At 37.9% G+C, this 17893-nt stretch overlaps 1 protein-coding gene across 4 annotated transcripts in view; it reads left to right on the top strand.

The window, feature by feature from the left end:
* Positions 1 to 17893, top strand: part of tbxas1 (thromboxane A synthase 1 (platelet)) — a 65739-nt gene that overhangs the window by 11359 nt on the left and 36487 nt on the right. For all 4 annotated transcript variants that reach the window (XM_046864409.1, XM_046864406.1, XM_046864410.1 and 1 more), the window contains exons 3-4: positions 7801 to 7894; positions 16405 to 16457. In XM_046864409.1, the coding sequence (XP_046720365.1) occupies positions 7801 to 7894; positions 16405 to 16457 (147 nt within the window). The remainder of the gene's footprint in view (positions 1 to 7800; positions 7895 to 16404; positions 16458 to 17893) is intronic.

The raw sequence follows: 17893 nt of genomic DNA, 5'->3' as shown, positions 1-17893 counted from the left end.
ACAAATGACATCTTGCTTGAATATGTTTCGAAGGAGGATAGCATTGCATCAAATATAATATTCTAGCTTACTGTATCTCTTCACATCAGATCAAGTATGGGTGTTCATTACAAACAGCGTCCTTCCTGTTTAAAACCTATGTGTTGTTATATAATATAAATGTAATGCATCTATACTAAACGCTTGGTGATGTCTAATTTGTTCATGATTCACCTTTCGACTACAGAAAGTAATGGTACATTTAATGCGTACTCCCTGTGACTGCATGGGTTTCATCCAGGTTCTTTAGTTTCCTTTATCCTCTGTAAAACGTGAGGTGTGCACATGTGTGTGAGAGAGATTTATTTATTAATCTTTAGTAAATGCTTTTTCCTCCTCAGGCTCAAGTCTCGAAGCCTACCCTGGGAACAATGGGTGTGAGGCAGGCACTATGCACACACACAGACACACACACACACACACACACACACACAAACACACATTTATACTTATTCACACCTAGGTGCAGTTTAGAGAAGTTAACACGTTTTAGATCGTGGATAGAAACCAGAGAACCCAGAGGAAACCCAGACAGCCATAGGGATAATATACAGTGCACATGAAAGAACAAAGGGCGGAGGAAAAAAGGTCACTTGAGTCTTCTAAAAGCTATAGTGGTGCTCATGTTGACGTGCTTTCAGCAGTCACTGCCTTTTTGATGTCCAAATTGGCCATGTCACAATTCACTCTCGTGCATCGAAGCCCATACTGTGAAGTGGAGAGATAAAAAAAAAAAAAAAGCAGAATGCTTTTGGTGAAAACAAGAATTGTATTTCATGTAAAAGCATTATACTATACAGATAGTGTGACACGTCAAATGAAAAATAATCTGCTGGGTCTGTTATACTGTAGGGAACATTTATTATCCTGGCATGAGCAGATTCACTTGCAAATCAATACAGGTGCTGTAACTAATCACCTTTATCTTAAAATGAGATGTTTCTATTAAGATGGGTGTGATTTCTTTAGGATGACCCCACCCCTTTTCATAATTGACAATCACTGAATGGTCATATCCATATTATATCCTGTCTTCAGCTCTGAGGCAAAATCACTGCATTCTTCATCCTTGATTTGTGTTCATTTGAGGAATCTAATGGCACCAATATGCAGTAACATTACTGAAAGGAGTAGAGTGGCTTATTTTTTGTCTTCTCTCTCACAACTCACCTGATCCAACAAAAATGTTAAGTACCATGACTTCTGACACGGGTGTGTTAGACGAGGGGAAACATTTAGGACCACCAGCATGTGTCACTTATGTGTTCAACTCACTTATGTGAGTTCATGCAAAAAGAGTTTAAAATAAGTGAAAAGTTTCATGTATTGATTAATTTCTAATTTTGCTTTTAAAATTGCAACACTAATTGAATATTTGAAAAATTAATCCTTGACCTTTTTTTTTAGTAATTTTTTGTTTCCTATTCAAAACTCTTTATATAATTAAAACACATGCTTTTTATTAACACCTGGCATTTGAATATCAGCTTGCTTTACATATTAACTATTTCAAATGATTATAATCCTCTATGTCACCACATATGCATCTATTCTGGCTTGTCCAGGCATGAAAAATAGAAATACAGCTACCAATTTTATGTTGAATTTTTATAGACCCTACTTGGAATGTATTCCCTTCATCCTATGAAGCATGGATGTGTTGCCACTAGCTTTTTTTATATTGTTACTTGCGTGCTCTGTAAAGCCGTTGTTTAATCGAGACTAATATTAATGGCAGAGGGAGCACAGGCTTCGGCTTGCGGCGCTGAGGCCATGAGCTTTCACACGCTGTGAAGATGACTGATTACGTGATCATACAGAATGGCAGTAATGTGTAGCTACAAGCTTGTTTTTGGCTTCCTGCGTGCTCAGTGACGCTCCCATTTGCATTACTTGCTTTGGGATTATGAGGCAGATTTGATTGGGATGCTGAGCACTTTTCTTATTCACTATTATTAGGTACAAGCATGACTGTGGATTGTGATCAGGATTAGATTAGATTAGGTTGCATGGTTGATGTGATTTGCTAATGTCTATTTAGTCCTGCATTGTAGTGCATTATTACATGAATCAAACATGTTTTTCAGATGTTTAACTATATGGCTCTATCTATCTATCTATCTATCTATCTATCTATCTATCTATCTATCTATCTATCTATCTATCTATCTATCTATCTATCTATCTATCTATCTATCTATCTATCTATCCATCCATCCATCCATCCATCCATCCATCCATCCATCCATCCATCCATCCATCCATCCATTCATCCATCCATCAGCACTATATGGATTGTACTAGGACACCTGACATTTCCAACCACAAAGTTTAAGACATAGGGTGTCTTTGGATGTGGTAGCATTACATTTTCACTTCATTTAACTAGGAGATCCAAAGCTGTTTCCAGCATGACAATGCATAATAAGCTTCATGAAGGTATGACTTATGGGTTGAAATGAAAGATCTTGAGTGGCCTGCTATAGAGTGCTGACCTCAACCCTATTGAACACTTTGGGATAACTGGAACACTGAATGCACCCCAGGCATCTTCACCCTACACCAGTACCTCACTACTAAAAAACTTGGAATTGAATAAGTACAAGTCTCCACAGCGGTATTATAATAACAAACAGGTACTAAATGTGGAGTAAGATGTTCAAAAAACACTTACTGTAAGGTGTCCACAAACTTTTGTCTATATAGCATATCTATCTATGCAGTCTCTTTGGCATTAAAGAAATCAAGAGTCAGCATTAATGACGTGCTTTTATTAATTCTGAAATGTTGAAATATATTTAAACAAATCTGGAATTACTTGTGCTTGTTTTTGTGCAAATAAAATTATATGGAAAATTGTAGTCAATTATTTGATTATCACACAGTATAATCTTGATTTTCAGCCAGATAGTATAATGGGTGTTAAGATAGTTGGCTTGTAATGGCAGGTCTGAAATTTCCCAGTTGTTTTACTCGCATGCTTTCTGCTGCTAATCTTTTGGTTCCATGTTACTTGGCTGATCGATTGAACAAACACACTGCTGCTTCCAATAAACACATACATATTTTTTAACCCATTACGCAAGTGCGAGTGCCAAATCCCCTGATACACTCCAGCACAGCTAGCACAGCAATTTCTCTATTAGCTTACAGACAACAAACTCTAAGCTGAGACAGTTCTATGTGGTAGCTTACTGTGGAGTGTGTACAGTATGCATGAACCTTTATGAAGGGAAAAGAGGCGGAAAGTCCCTCTATAGAGCTGTTTGAACAGGTATGAACAGGAATCTGTATAGATAGATTGCCAAGAATGTGTATGTTTTTATGCATTTGTACGCATGTGATTTCTTGGTTGTTCTCAAATATGTCAGGCTAATCCTGTATGAATCAGTGAGCCATCATTGATTTCCATTTTTATTAGCCACTAGAACAGTAGAAAAGACCTAAAACATGCCACAGATGATAAAGAGAGGCACTAAAAGGACCTATGAACAATTAAAGCTTCCGTGATCAATGTGGTTGGTGCAGTGGGAAGCTGCATGCACTCTGCGCTGTTTCTTTCTGTGAGACATAACAGAACAGAGTTTTTCCAAAATTTTGATTAGTGTCATTCTAGGCAATTACAAAACACAGTGGGTGTGTATGATTTTATTACATATATTACAGATAATTAATTATCTTTATTAATAATTATGCCAGTAGCAGGTTCTAATATGACAGTTAGACACGTGTATGTGTATGCTTGCATGTGTTTAATGGTTGTGTTATGTTGAGTGTTTGTATATGTGCATGTGTGCGCTTGTATATCTTTGTCTGTTTGTGTGTCGTATGTGTGTATATGTGTGTTTACGCAAGCATATGTCTGCCAGTAGTGTGTATCAGCAATGAAATCAGCAGGACCCAACAAAAAAAAGTTGTGGTTGCAGGCAGATATGAAGCTTGTAGAAAAAAAGATGGCCACATCGTGTGGTGCGACTGTAGGTGAAACGTTTACCACATTCTTTCCTTATATTCAGCATCTGCTACATCCTGTTTAAAATCACTCAATTCAACATATTTTCAGGAAACAGAACTAAACAAGATGAATTTTTGCTTATAATTAATCAATTGAATTAGTAATGCATTTGAGTACAAAAAAATAGAACTGCTGGAGCAGACAGGATCGGTCAAGCCTGTCTGCGGGATTGGCCAGACTTAGTATAGGCGGCCGAGTGAAATAAAAATGTCTTGCCCACACCTCTGTCTGCGAGTTCCTTAGTGTATGACGGAAAATGTTCTCAGTTGGTGGTGGAAGAACTTAAACATTAAAGCAAGCACTTTGACTAATGGTATTCACACTTTAAAGCCATGAAGCATCTGCATATAATGCTGTTAATCATTAAGCAGCGTGCCAACCCTTTTTAGCTCCCTTATCAGAATTTTCCGTGTGCCGTATCTGTATCAGGAGTGCTGCTATTTCCTCACTGCTTCGCTTCAAAATTGGATTTCCACAAACACACCAGGGCTGTTTACGTTCACTCACAGTGAAACCAATGCTTGTATCCTTGTTAATCCTACTGAGAGATCAGTGTGTGGCTTGTGGTGTATGATTGTGTGTGTGTGTGTGTGTGTGTGTGTGTGTGTGTGTGTGTGTGTGTGTGTGTTTGTGTTTGTGTGTATAAAAGGTTCTCTTACTGCCGCTCTTATTATTCTGCACTGTCACTAGTACAGACTGTCCTGACATCCACAGGAGTCATGTTGACTGCATGATTTCTTTCAATCTTTCTCGTTTTCTGTTGCCTTTCATTATCTTTGCTCTCTCTTCTTGTCAGTCAGTTGTTCTTTGTGTGTATTAAATAATAATAAATACAAAAAAACCTCCATCATGCTGGCTTGTGTATCTCCTCTTACTTACTTTAGGGGATTTTCTTGTTTTTCTTTCTCTTTCGAGCAAAGGAAGGCAGCTTCCACTGGGGTCTAATGACACTCTGTTCTTTACCTACCAATTACACATCACCCCAAAAGACCTCTCTTTTTCTCCCACACACACATACACATGCACACACACACTATTTCTCTCCTTAACTCACATACTCATTCTCTTCCCTACTCAGCTGTACTCTCAATTCTCTCTCTCTCTCTCTCTCTCTCTCTCTCTCTCTCTCTCTCTCTCTCTCTCTTTCTCTCTTGCACTCTCACTCTCACTCTCTTTCTCACTCTCTTTCTCTCTCGCTCATATTCTACCCAGCATATGTCTACAGGTTTAATAAGAACACTGGCTGACCCGTGTGTTTTCTGCTCTCAGGAAAAACACCACAATGACTCAGAGCCTGCCAGTCAGTCAGAAATGTCTCTCCTATTCGCTCCCATTTGCTTGTTTCCTGTCACACAGCTCTGGCTCTAAACCTCACACAGCCGTTGCAAATTCAGTGAGGTCACCCTGAAAGCAAAGTCTGACATGTTGTTCACATCATACTGGCAAAGCAAATCTCAGGCGAGCCCATGAGTACGTACAGGACATTTGGGCCTCATGTGTGTTTGCACTGGAGACATCCCAAGAGTATAACATAGCTGTGTTCTGTTGCTACTGCAAACTTTTCACCCCACTTTGCTTCACTCACTCAAACTTGATTTTTCACAATTGAGGATATTTTTTGTTGAATATGTTTACACAGTCAATGGTAAATGGGTTGCATTCCTCAAGTTTTTTTTTAACAGAGGTTCATATTTCTTTCTTCTATTTGTGCAATTTAGATACAAATTATCAACATGCTGTTGTGATGGTGTAGATGAAATGTATTTTTATCACAACACTGTTAAAAACCGGATTGGTCAGAAGCTATAACAGCATCTATGACTTTAAAGGTTATATTAATGTGCTTGTTCTAATACATTTTTACAGCAGGAGCATCAACATAATGGGTGCTTGACATAAACAGATTAAAATGTGTGTAATTGTAGATTTATTTAAAATTTTAATTTTCTTGCATTTTGGAAAGTGTTCAGCTTTTGATCGGAAAGTTGTGAGGTCAAATCCCAATACCACCAAACTGCCACTGGTGAGCCTGCAGGGCTATTGTCCCTCAACTGCTGATTTGTATATATGAGATAATTGTAAGTCACTCTGGAGAATGGTGTCTGTCAACGTGTCTTAAATATAAATCTGCTCTGTGTTGGACCTCATCACACTGCCTCACTGTTATTTTTTAACTTCCTTATTTGTATTCATTTAGTCCAGAGAGTATGCAAACGTTTCAACAAAAAAAAGCTTTGTTTTGCTTTGTTATATCTGTTGTACACTCGTGATATAACTTACAACACTATAATTTTGCAGCAGAACTCCATTTCCACTCTAAGTGAAGAATGTACCATTATTCGACCTGACAGAATAGTGCAGAGCAAGCAGCAGAGTGTTTCACTTTTACCATTACACGCAGCTGTGTATTCGTAACCCACCTGCTGCTCCAGACTATGTCATAGTTCAGACAATTATGTGGCACAGTGTGCCATCTTTAAATGCCTACTCACTCCAACGTTCCCTCGGGAGCAGTTTATTAGAATCAGAGTTATGTTTTCCAAAATTTTCAGACCCCAAACTTTTTACGTCGCTACTAATCTCTACATCGTCTCCTCCGATTGCTTGTCAAAGTCGTACACACCTTTTTCAGAATTTCTACATTGGCCCAAAAGTAATTACAAGCTGAATGCATTGGGACTGTCTGTCAGTGGGATATTTGGCAGCGTCTGGCAGTTGATGGTGAATATATCTGTGAAAAATGGGTCCGAGTTCAAACACAGGCAGTCGCGAACTGGTGATTCATCCTGATTCGTTAGCGGGGTAGTCTGTTATGATGCCTAGTGCCGCAGAGTAATTAACGAGGTGTCATAAAATGAGCTACTGTTTCAGCTTTTCTACAGCACAGATAAAACCTCCTCAGCCAAATCTGGCAATTAAAATGGTAATGAACTCCTGTGGAGGTGGAGATTGGGAGAGAGATTGATGGGGGTTTTTTTTGGTTAAAAATTTGGTGCTTGTCTGATCCACAGGGCATCAATGTTTTTTGGAGTATCCATAGTCTTTATGCACATCAAGAGCATTGTAAGCACTGATGCGATTGTATTTGGAGTTAACTTGGCTGATTTATTGAATGAAGATTTGTTTGGATCTTGATCTGTCGCCTTGTGTAACTATAAAGAAATGTTGAATTGGAGGACCAGTTATGTTAGCAGAAGCAGTGCACATGCATAAAAAATTTTTCTCATCATATATAGCAAATGCAGCGCTCCACTGTGCTCACAGACCTTTTATGTGTCATTATGATGGTAAAGTGTTTAAAAACAGAACATTTTTGCAATTAGGGCCTGTTGTATCTGCTGTAAAGTTGATTCATGGTGCTAATTTGGCTTCTGGTACACAAATAAAGTAAAGCTTGTTTTAATCATTTGGATTGCATTTTTATATTGCTCTATTTATATGTTTGTTTGTACTGGCATCAGGCTTCTTCCTGTTTCATAAAGTACCTGTCATGATCTTTATTTCATTTGCACACTTCGCATACATTTACATTTTTGGCATTTGGCAGAAGACCTTATCCAGAGTAATTTAACCACTGTTATATATAGTATACACACACAAATGTATATGGATATATACACACACACACACACACACAGATATATATGTGTGTGTGTGTGTGTGTGTGTGTGTGTGTGTGTGTGTGTGTGTGTGTGTAAATGCGTATCACTTAATCCACATTTCACTCAATATTTTGTCTGTTACAGGTATTCCACCTTGCCCTATTCAACCTTGCAGCGATGTGGCATCCGACACCCCAAACCAGCTCCGTTCCTAGGAAACATGATGCTGTTTCAAGATGTAAGTCTGCTCATATTATCATATATTTTGCAGAGAGAAGTTACCATGTGGCAACTGAGAACCCCATCATTTCAGTGAATCACACTGTAAAAACGTTTCTTGTCCTAATGAAGCATAAGAGATTATAATCAAAATGGTGTCTATTAACAGTTGGAGTGTGTATTGGTAGCACCCTGCTGTTTTTGTTTAGATTTTTGCCCCCTTTTTTTCTCCTGCACTGAAACACAGTGGGTGGCCAAAAAAGCATAGAACATTTTTTAGGACAACTGAATTCTACTGCCCACTCATTAATCATTAAAATAAAGTGACCTGAAAGCTTTTATTGATTTGTCTATGTTGTAGTGCATAGTTTAAAATTATGACACCGTTACCTAAACATCTGTGTTAATTTCATACAGCCAATACTCTTCCCAGAACTTATTACTTTGTAAATACAGCTAGTTGGTACATTCTGGGAAAGACTGACAACAGTGGTGTTGAATCTTGATATCTTGAGTCAAATGACAAAATGGCTCACTCTGTTCAAAAACACCAGCAGTGTCAAAAGATATAACAGTGCCAACAGAAGTGATTTTCTAAATCTTAAAAATGCAGAGGAATTTATAAAACTGCAGTGAGCCACAGCAGAATAAAACTCGTCAACACTATAACGTTGCATGTGTTAATTGCTAAGCCAAATGGGGCTTGCAAAATAAAAACTGTGCTTGGACTCCAGACATCACCAGCTTGCTTGATCAAATTCCTCAAATCTCCAATAACTGCACTTCATTAGTGAATATAATGATTTAGAGTGCTATGTGAATCTTAAATTCATTGGTTTTTGATTGCATGAGTGTCTGTGTTTAATATTTGTTCATTAATGTTTTAGATGTATGCACTTCTGTAAATTTTTTCTTCAGGACTGTGTGATAAAATGAGTGATTCAAAGTTCTAGGTGTGTTGGGAGTCACATGACATGCAGCCGACTGGATGATCATCGCTGTCATGCGTGCATTTTCACACTGACATCTCCCATTAAAAGATGATCAATTGAAAAATATAAGGAAGGAGATGAGGGGGGGTCTTCAGTGCTTCATGATCTTATGAAGCAAGACTTTTATATGCAGAAGCAAGTTAGATTCATTGATGTAATAAAAGCCTTCTTTCTTTAATGCCCTTGCTGTGCAGTTTTAGTACATTTTCAGCTACTTGTCAAACAGTATTCAATCCTCATGAAAAAATACAGGTCGAACTATCAGATAGTTTGCACAATGCTGATGCGCAGGCGAATGGGAGTTATGGATGAAATCTGTGCTTTCCTGCTGTGACCCTGATTACATTCACACATCCATATTTTCCTGTCAGGTAGCCATGGTGGACTGCATGACCTGTTGTTTATGGCCCTCTGTACCTTTCTATCGTTTTGTTTTTCAAAAGACTGCCTCGTCATTCTATCTCCCCAACATCTCCCTGATCTTAATGAGAAGAGTCCTTTCAAAAGTGCTATTGAGAATGTGTGTTTGTGATTTAGCCTAGACAAATCCTCATCTACTGAGTATCTACATAAGATCTGATTCAGCTTGACCACTGAGGCAGGAATCGGCTTTGAGGCAGGCCACCAGATTCAGCTTTTCAGATTGATCTATTTGTCTGTTTTGTCTGTACCCTTATATCTGTCTCTTTGTGCTTCCGCTTGTCACTTTCAGTTCATGTTCTCTCTCTTTTGTCTTTTACAAAACAGACTTTCAACGTGATGCAATAAAATGAATATGCAAGGATCTTCGTCTTGCATAATTACTGCTCGTGTGTGTGTGTGTGTATGTATTTGTATGCATGTGTTTAGTCCATATACCGACAAACTTTAACCCAGTGTCATGGTAGCAGAATTCTTTGACCTAGTTCTCTAGACTATAGTTTAAGCCAAGTATAGCATTTGTGAGAAGAAAGAAATGTGTGTCTTTGGTATCAACAGTGATCCAGAGTGCAAACCAACCCTGAGTATAAAGTTATGACACTTCAGGGAGCAAAGAAAGGAAGGAAAACCGAGAAACAGCAGAGCGATATTGTTTGTTTTTTTCAGTTACAGTTAATTTGAGTGCCATTATCATTATCACAAATCAGCTTTAAAAAAATCTGGACATAGATTTCTAATGTGCAAGAGGTCACAGTTACAATAGAAAAAAACCTGTGATGACATGAGGAAACCTTGTGAGGAAACAACACTCATTTGATCTACTATGTGATACTGGATAGTTTGATGGATTCAGGGATTTACAAACATTGCAAGGTTTGGGTTTGGATGAAACCATGTACCTTATTTAAGTCATTTTTCATTTGTTTAAAATTCTCACTACATTGCTTTGCTCTGAAATGCTACATTTCTAAGTATATCGACTATTTATGATATTAGGTTTATAGCACATGAGGGTAGGGACAGTCAGAAATGGAGCATTGTCCTGATCTTGACTCTCTAAGGCTGTTAGCTCTGTTGCGTCAATAATTATTTCAGCTATAAATATATTTAGCAATATAATAAAAATAAATTGTCTACAAATAAAACATACACACCAGATAATGGAGCAGCCTGTACAATGTTTTGTTACAATATTTTGTGCTATATAAAGTTATGAAAGGGTTTGCAAATATAAAATATGTTTCCCTTTTGCATGCATCTCAGCCAGAAGTAGTATGAGCATTTGCAATTCAGGGTTATTTGTTTAGAGCTTTTAACAAAGGACATTTTCACAAAGCAGCTTCATAAAAATATACAAATTATTTATATAAATTTTGCTTTTGTAAATCTATCCCTAATGAGCAAGCCAGGGGCAGTGGTGCCAAGCAACAACTGCCTGAGACAATATAAGCAAAAGAAAATCTTAAGAGAAACCAGACTCAAATATGAGCCCATCCTCATCTGGGTGACAGCTGATAGTATTAATGCAAATCAGTGGCGGGCTGTCAGGGCCAGCAAATGTTCTTTGCCTGCTTAAACTTTATCAGAATCACCGACTTATAGTTTTGTTGTGTTTTTTGTTAATGAATACGTATTTAATTATTCCCAATAGTCTATTCTCTTTATTTCATTCTTTTCATTCTTTAGTCTTGAATGCACTGTGTCTTGGAGCAGCATATCCGATTATACATTTCATTTTTAGTTTCTATCCAATCAGATTTTGGCCAACACGCGTTACAGGGAAGCACTGTAAGGCCAGCATTATGAACACTGCAGGTGTCCTATTGATTTAAATCCATGTTGCCTGAAGCTGTTGCTTTAACCAATCAGATTTCAACTTGTTTAGAAGGCGTCCAAATACGTCAAGATTTATTTTCATGTCCTTTGATTGGAAGGCCAGAGAGTCCACTGGTCAGAGCTCTTAAACCATATCTGTAGCAAACTGCACATTCCACAATTTTTCATTCCAATGGCATGTCAGAGGAGAGGAAATTGATTTGGTCGCAGATACACTTACAAGGACACTTACAAAACAGACTTTTCAAGAAAGCTGGACATTGTGAGGAAAGGTCAGCCAAAACAGTCAAATGAGATGTTAAGCTTTTTTATTACCATTTATACCTTTGTGTTTTCTTTCCTGTTAAATTTGCACAAAAACACACAATTGTCCTTAATGTCAAATCCCCAGGAAAACTGTCTTGCACAAAAGTGCAAGGAAAACCCAGGGTCATTTTATAAGGTTCATATTTATGATTCTGTTCGAAATGATGTATGTGGCGCAGTTGTGGCTGCAGTAAAAGGATACTTGTTGAATTGTGTTCATTGGGTTTCTTCCTTTAGTAATGGCATTCATTCACATTGTAAGAGATGCCTGTCTATGATACAGCACCCTGTTATACTGTGTTTCTGTATAATATTGATGGTTTTCTTTAGCTGTGGCATCATAATGATGGTATTAAGAGGTGGCTTGACTCAGGTAGGACACCACTGAAGGCCTAGGTGTAAAATGCCCAGTCCACCACTGTTGTAAAGTTAGAAATTCATTACAATATCATTTCTCAATATCTCCCTGTAATTCCCTGTAATTTTGCAGTCACTCTACTGCTTATTTGCAGTGTTAAACAGTAATTAGACCCTGGGCATCACAAAATGGCTAGATTCTTACATTTATATATATATATATATATATATATATATATATATATATATATATATATATATATATATATATATAACAAAAACTATTTTACTCTACTCTAGTTTTTTAAAGTTATTTTCTACACCAAAACACAAGTCTCATCACTGGACTCTCATTCAACTGGGCTCTGCTAACAAGTGAAGAAGCAACCGTTACAGTTTACAGTTGGCATTTTTTTTTGTTGTTTAATATGATTATTTAAATGTTATAAAACTTTATCTGCACAACATTTTGACAACCTCTATCTACTTAGAAACTGAAGTAATTGTTCTTCAGTTCTTCATTATTCTTCTGTTCATTTTGAGGTGATCAGTTTCATTTCAACAACGTGCAAGTTGAAAAAGTAGCCAAAAAACATGTATTGTTCACTATGGACAAAGATATTGGGGCACCTGACTTCTCCAGCTATATGTGGTCCTTCTACAAACTGCTACAATAAAGTGGAAGGCACATTATTGTATAGGATGTCTACAAGACTACAAGACCCAAACCTGTTCCAGCATGACAATGCCCCTGTGTACATGTAAATTAAGCTGCATGACCATATTTTTACATGGGTTGGAGTGGAAGATTTTGAGTGGCGTGCTATAGAGCACTGGCCTTAACCCTACTGAACACCTCTTGGATTGCTGACTGCACCCCAAGCCTCCTCACCCTACATCAATACCAGACATTACTAATACCCTTGAGGCTGAATGAACACAATTTTCCACAAGCACACGCCACAATCTTGTCCTCCCAGAAGAGTGGAGGTTATTTTAACAGCAAATGGGGAATATTTGTGAAAGGGGATGTTTAAATATGACATACAAATCTTGGTTAAGTGTCCACAAACTTCTGCCCATATAGTGTATATTACCAGTGGAAAATTTTATTTCTTCATTTTTGTATGTTTTTTTTTTATTTTACCACAACGACGTCCGATGGGATTTTCTAGGCAACTTTGCATTAATTTGATTTACTTGAACTCAGCTGTACTTTTTAGCACTATAATATTATTATATTATTCACTTGTTTAAAATGTGGTAATAACATAATCATTCAGTGCACAAATTCCACAGTTACTGAGGCTTTTGTGCATCTTTAAACTGATTATTTGCTATGCCCAGGCGCAACACATGGAACCATCGCTGGCATGAATGACACTCGAGCCAATAAGATGTTGGACCACCTCCTGGGGTTTTCAGTAGCACACATAGAACAGCAGTGAGCTTGTCCTGAATACTAAAGATGTTGGAATTTGTTCTGCCATCTTTTTTTTGTTGATAGTCCATTTGTGTCACAGAAGGGCTTGTTTTCAAATGAGAGGGTATCCTAGGGAAAATCTCAACCATGCTTTTTGCTATTTGCATGACAAATTCCTCTGGTTATTCTGGTTACCTGTTAGTATAATGACTACTGGGTGCTCACTAATAACATAGCTGCAGATTGTAATTTAAAATCTTTTTAATTATACAGAGTAAGCTGGATTTCTGTATATATGTAGTGTTGTTAGTATTCTGTGTGAATTAACATTATGATAGAAACAGGAAGCAGATAGAATAAGGAAGACTTATACAATGATTATTCAAGGTATTGTACAGTGCTAGAAAACATACATTTACAACTTCAGTCTCTGAAGGAGATTATGTGATTAGGATAAAATGAATCATTCATTTAAACGACTGAGCCTCAGTGAGAGAAAGTGAAAAACAGTGAAGCATCTTTGTAATGCAAACAAAGACAGGGTGAGAGGAAAACATGGAGGGAAAAAAAAGAGTTATTTTTCTCTTTCATTTTAATTTCAGTACGATTCCTTTCTCTCTTTCCATTTCTGGAACTCCCACATGCACACACACACGAAAACCGACAGCAGTACATTAGCAAGATGTCCTCCATTATGAAATATTACACTCATGAAGGTGATATTAGGTCCATTTAATCCTCCAAACATTAGTTTGCTGATACACATGCACACATTCTCAGAATGTACTGTATATAATGCATATCCACATTACTCTCACTCCAGCACACTTTCTTTTGTCTTCCACGTTTAATTGAGGTCTGTGCACAGGAGCTGTCACAGTATTCACACACTGTGCCACTTAGACATGTGAATAGCTAAAAGTGATACTGCCAAAAATATGCAAAAACTTTTTTATCCCCCTCTCCTCAAGATCAAGGACAAACAGTAGGGCCAGCAAAACAAGTGAACGTGGCTAATCTTTTTGGATTACAAAAATTCAGATAGGACCAACTTTCCAATGTGGCCTGTCTGCTTCACTCAGGCTGGCTTTATTGATCTTACCCATCTGTGATGAATCCTCAATTAGGCCTTTGGCAGACTACAGTGAGCGAGCCATTCATTTGAGTTTAGCCATAATGCACACTGTCTTCTGTTCTCTGTCTAGCTCACACACACATATGGACACATGCATGTACAGTACATACACCTATAAACATATAAATCCATACATGAAGGCCCATACATCCCAAACACCCATCAGATAGCCAGGGACATCCTGTATACATCACACACATAGATGCACAAATCCTCGTCTCTTCCGAATGACGGAACAGTAATAAAAGCCTTGGAGAGACGAGATCAGGACAAAAGGGCACACCCCACTGCTTAATGCTCACTGAGGAATGGACTCACACACACATCACTGCCTAATGCCCACCAGGGAATGGCACTGGCCAGTATCTCTGGGTAGAAAAGGGGAGGGCAGAGGGCATGGCGCCAGCACTGTTCGCCTCCTTCATTAGCTTGGAGATGGCACAAGCTGCCATGCATACAAAATTAGCGCTGTGTAAAAATCTGGGTGCATGTGTGTTACTCTAGCAAGATTTTTTTTTAATTGAGTTGCTGTTTTTTTTTATACATAATTGATTTTATTTCTTGTTTGAAACGCAACCTGCAATGAACACACTCTCAGAATTGCTACAGAATTGAATATTTACAACACAACAGAGGAACCTCTTTATTATTTCAGAGGAAGGAAATGCCAAGATGTGTCACTGCCGCACTCTCAGTCTATTTCTCACTGCAAATCAGCTGCAGCTGAGCTACAAGTCCCTCTCTGTCTGTACCGACCCCTAGTGGATGAACGAAGTTATTTCTTAACGGGCTCTGTTCAGCTTTATTTACAATCCTCTGCATCAGAATCTGCTCAGCTAACGCCTGTGACACCGCTGTAGAACACACAACCCTTAACTTGGCTTTATAGATGTTTAAATAGCCTGGAAATTTTGCAGCATCAGTTGTTGTTCGCTTTATAGGTTCACCATTGAGGCTGAGAGCGCGTATAAATAGAGGTGACGCATGTTTTCATGGGTCAAATACCAGATCATCAGCTCCATTCAGAGGAATTAGTGTCGGTGCTTCATGTTAGGACTTGCCAACTGATAAAACATAATCAAACTATGTGACAATACACTTTATATTGTCTAATGTTTATATTACATTGAAATTTTATTACTTATTCAGATTTGCTGGAAGCGGTTTCATGTTGCAGTTTTATATGTAATCTTTAAAATGTTTTTATTTTATTTTTTTTTTTTTATAAACTATAAAGTATGCCTATAAACCTATATATCAAGAAACTATACTATATAGTTACTACTATATATAGTCTACTATTTTGGAGAAATAATTTTTTATTTAGTAAAATCTCCCACTATACTTCATACTCCCTGTGTTTTGTACACAAGCCTTGAAGTCAGTCGTGTCATGACAGACAATTAATATAAGCAGACTAAATGACAGCAACACGAGAAATATATATGAATCTGAATGCCCCCTCTTTTTTTTTTGCAAAAGTGGCCACCCACTGAGAACTGAGAACAAAAGGAATTCATTTCTGCCTCTTTATCTCACTCTCGTTTCCTTTCCTTTTTCATGTGGTCCTTCTTTGTCTTTGTTTTCAAACCTTTGCTCTTGCTTTTCTCTTTTACTCAAGCTCTGTAGGTTTATAATGCTAATTATCATCACTGACTTTTACCACACCGTGCTGCGAAAATGTGGTTGGATCTTTTATTATTACATATTATGTGTACATGTTATGTAAGTTTGTAGCTTTGAGAAAATCTTTTGTTAACAAGCAGCACGAGAATTCAGAATGTGACGGACACACACGCAGTGAACCTCAATTTTTTTCAATGGTTGTGATGTTAGATTTATTAAACTGTCACTCAACTGTCATGCTCATATTAAAAATGGAGCCTGGGTACAATTTAAAACAACACACAGACACTAACAGAGCACACAGCTTCATCAGTCCTACTGCATTTTTATTTTGACTTAGTGATTATACAGGGTCATCCATATTTTTGTTTGACATTTATGTGTGTTCTCTGTAGCTTACACACTGTTACTGACACCCTTTCACTTGCTTGTAGGGTTTCTTCCAAGCTCAGAGAGACCTGATCAAACAGTATGGACGAGTATGCGGGTATGTCAACTCTTCTCTTTTTATCGATCATAAAATCATCTCATAATTTGATACGGTCTGTCAGAGATTTGTAATAAAGTACAGTGTTATGCATATAATTTATAGGGTTGAAAATAAAAAAAGTGTGTTCAGTCTGAAAATAAAATGGCTTCCAATGTAAAAAATAAAAATGTCTCAATTACACTCATTGTACCATTTAGTCTTTTGTGTCTTTTGAACTCACTTGAAATGATTTCTCTCCTGCCTTCCTCACAGAAATCTAATGCTATAATAACCAACAAATTTGGCTTTTGGGCAAGTGTCCCATTTTCTCTAAACTGATCCTTTTCTTAGAGTTTTAAAGCCACAGCAGCACATTTGCTATAAAGCTTCAGGCTACTGAGCAGAACGTGGCACTAGCTTTCTGTATTGTAATGTATAGCAGGACTTTCTGTATGGATGGCCTCACTTCCACTTCCATCACTTCTCTTTCAGCAGGTCTTTCCTCCGCATAGACCTTCATTCAGTATTTACTGTCTTTCGTTCCTCGTTTTCAACTTGAATCAACATATTTATTTGTCTGCATTTAATATGTTAGCGTTGCTGCCCTTTTGACTTTACAGGAACAGTTATGTGCCTGTGTGTAACACACATGCCTTTATGTCCCCTGCTAGACTCTTTCATGGTCAAGAAGGGAAAGAGGCTCACATGACTTTTAGTGTGTTTTGATTTAGTTTAATGCAGTGAGATGGGCAGCGAGATTAGTGTGTGTTTGATACCACCGCCTGCTCCGAACAGATCAAAGGAGAGACGGAGGCACCAGGCTTCCTGTGTTCAATGTGAGCTGTGTGGAGGAACTAAGAGATGGGGGAGGAGGGTGGATTTAGATTTAGTGCCCAGAGCAGAAAACAGGGCACTAAGTCGGAAATGCAGGAATATATGTCAAGAGACATTACTACAGCTTTCAGTCAGAGTAATCCAACAGGCTGAGAGTGCATTTCAAAATCAAACACCCTGAAAAATATATCACAGTAATGCACTCGTGCATACGTACGCCTAGGATCGCTCATCAATGTTCAGAAAAAGACGTCGCTAATAAAACACATCTTTTGGTAAATTCAGCACTTCGGCAGAACAGCTCGTTTCGTCCAGAATGAAGGTTTTCATTTTCAAGACGCTCTCATGTCTAAGTGTCTGACTGCACTGCACTGCACTGCACTGCACATATTTATTTATTTATTTTTTAAAGACTTCCTTTCCCAATGTGATGGAAAGGATTGCCACAAATTACATGGTTAAAGCGATTGCTGGCATGGCATTGGCACTGGACATCTGGGTTCCCAAGAAATTCAGGAGCTCTGCAGCAGTGGTTCTCACAATGAAGCCCAAAAACCCTCAGGGGTCTGCAAAATGTAGATAGAGGCTTCATGATGTCTAAATTCCGAAAATGATGGTTT

Source organism: Silurus meridionalis, chromosome 13 (assembly GCF_014805685.1).
Source record: "Silurus meridionalis isolate SWU-2019-XX chromosome 13, ASM1480568v1, whole genome shotgun sequence".
Classification (NCBI taxonomy): Eukaryota; Metazoa; Chordata; class Actinopteri; order Siluriformes; family Siluridae; genus Silurus; species Silurus meridionalis.
This window is presented reverse-complemented; position numbering and strand designations above follow the sequence as displayed.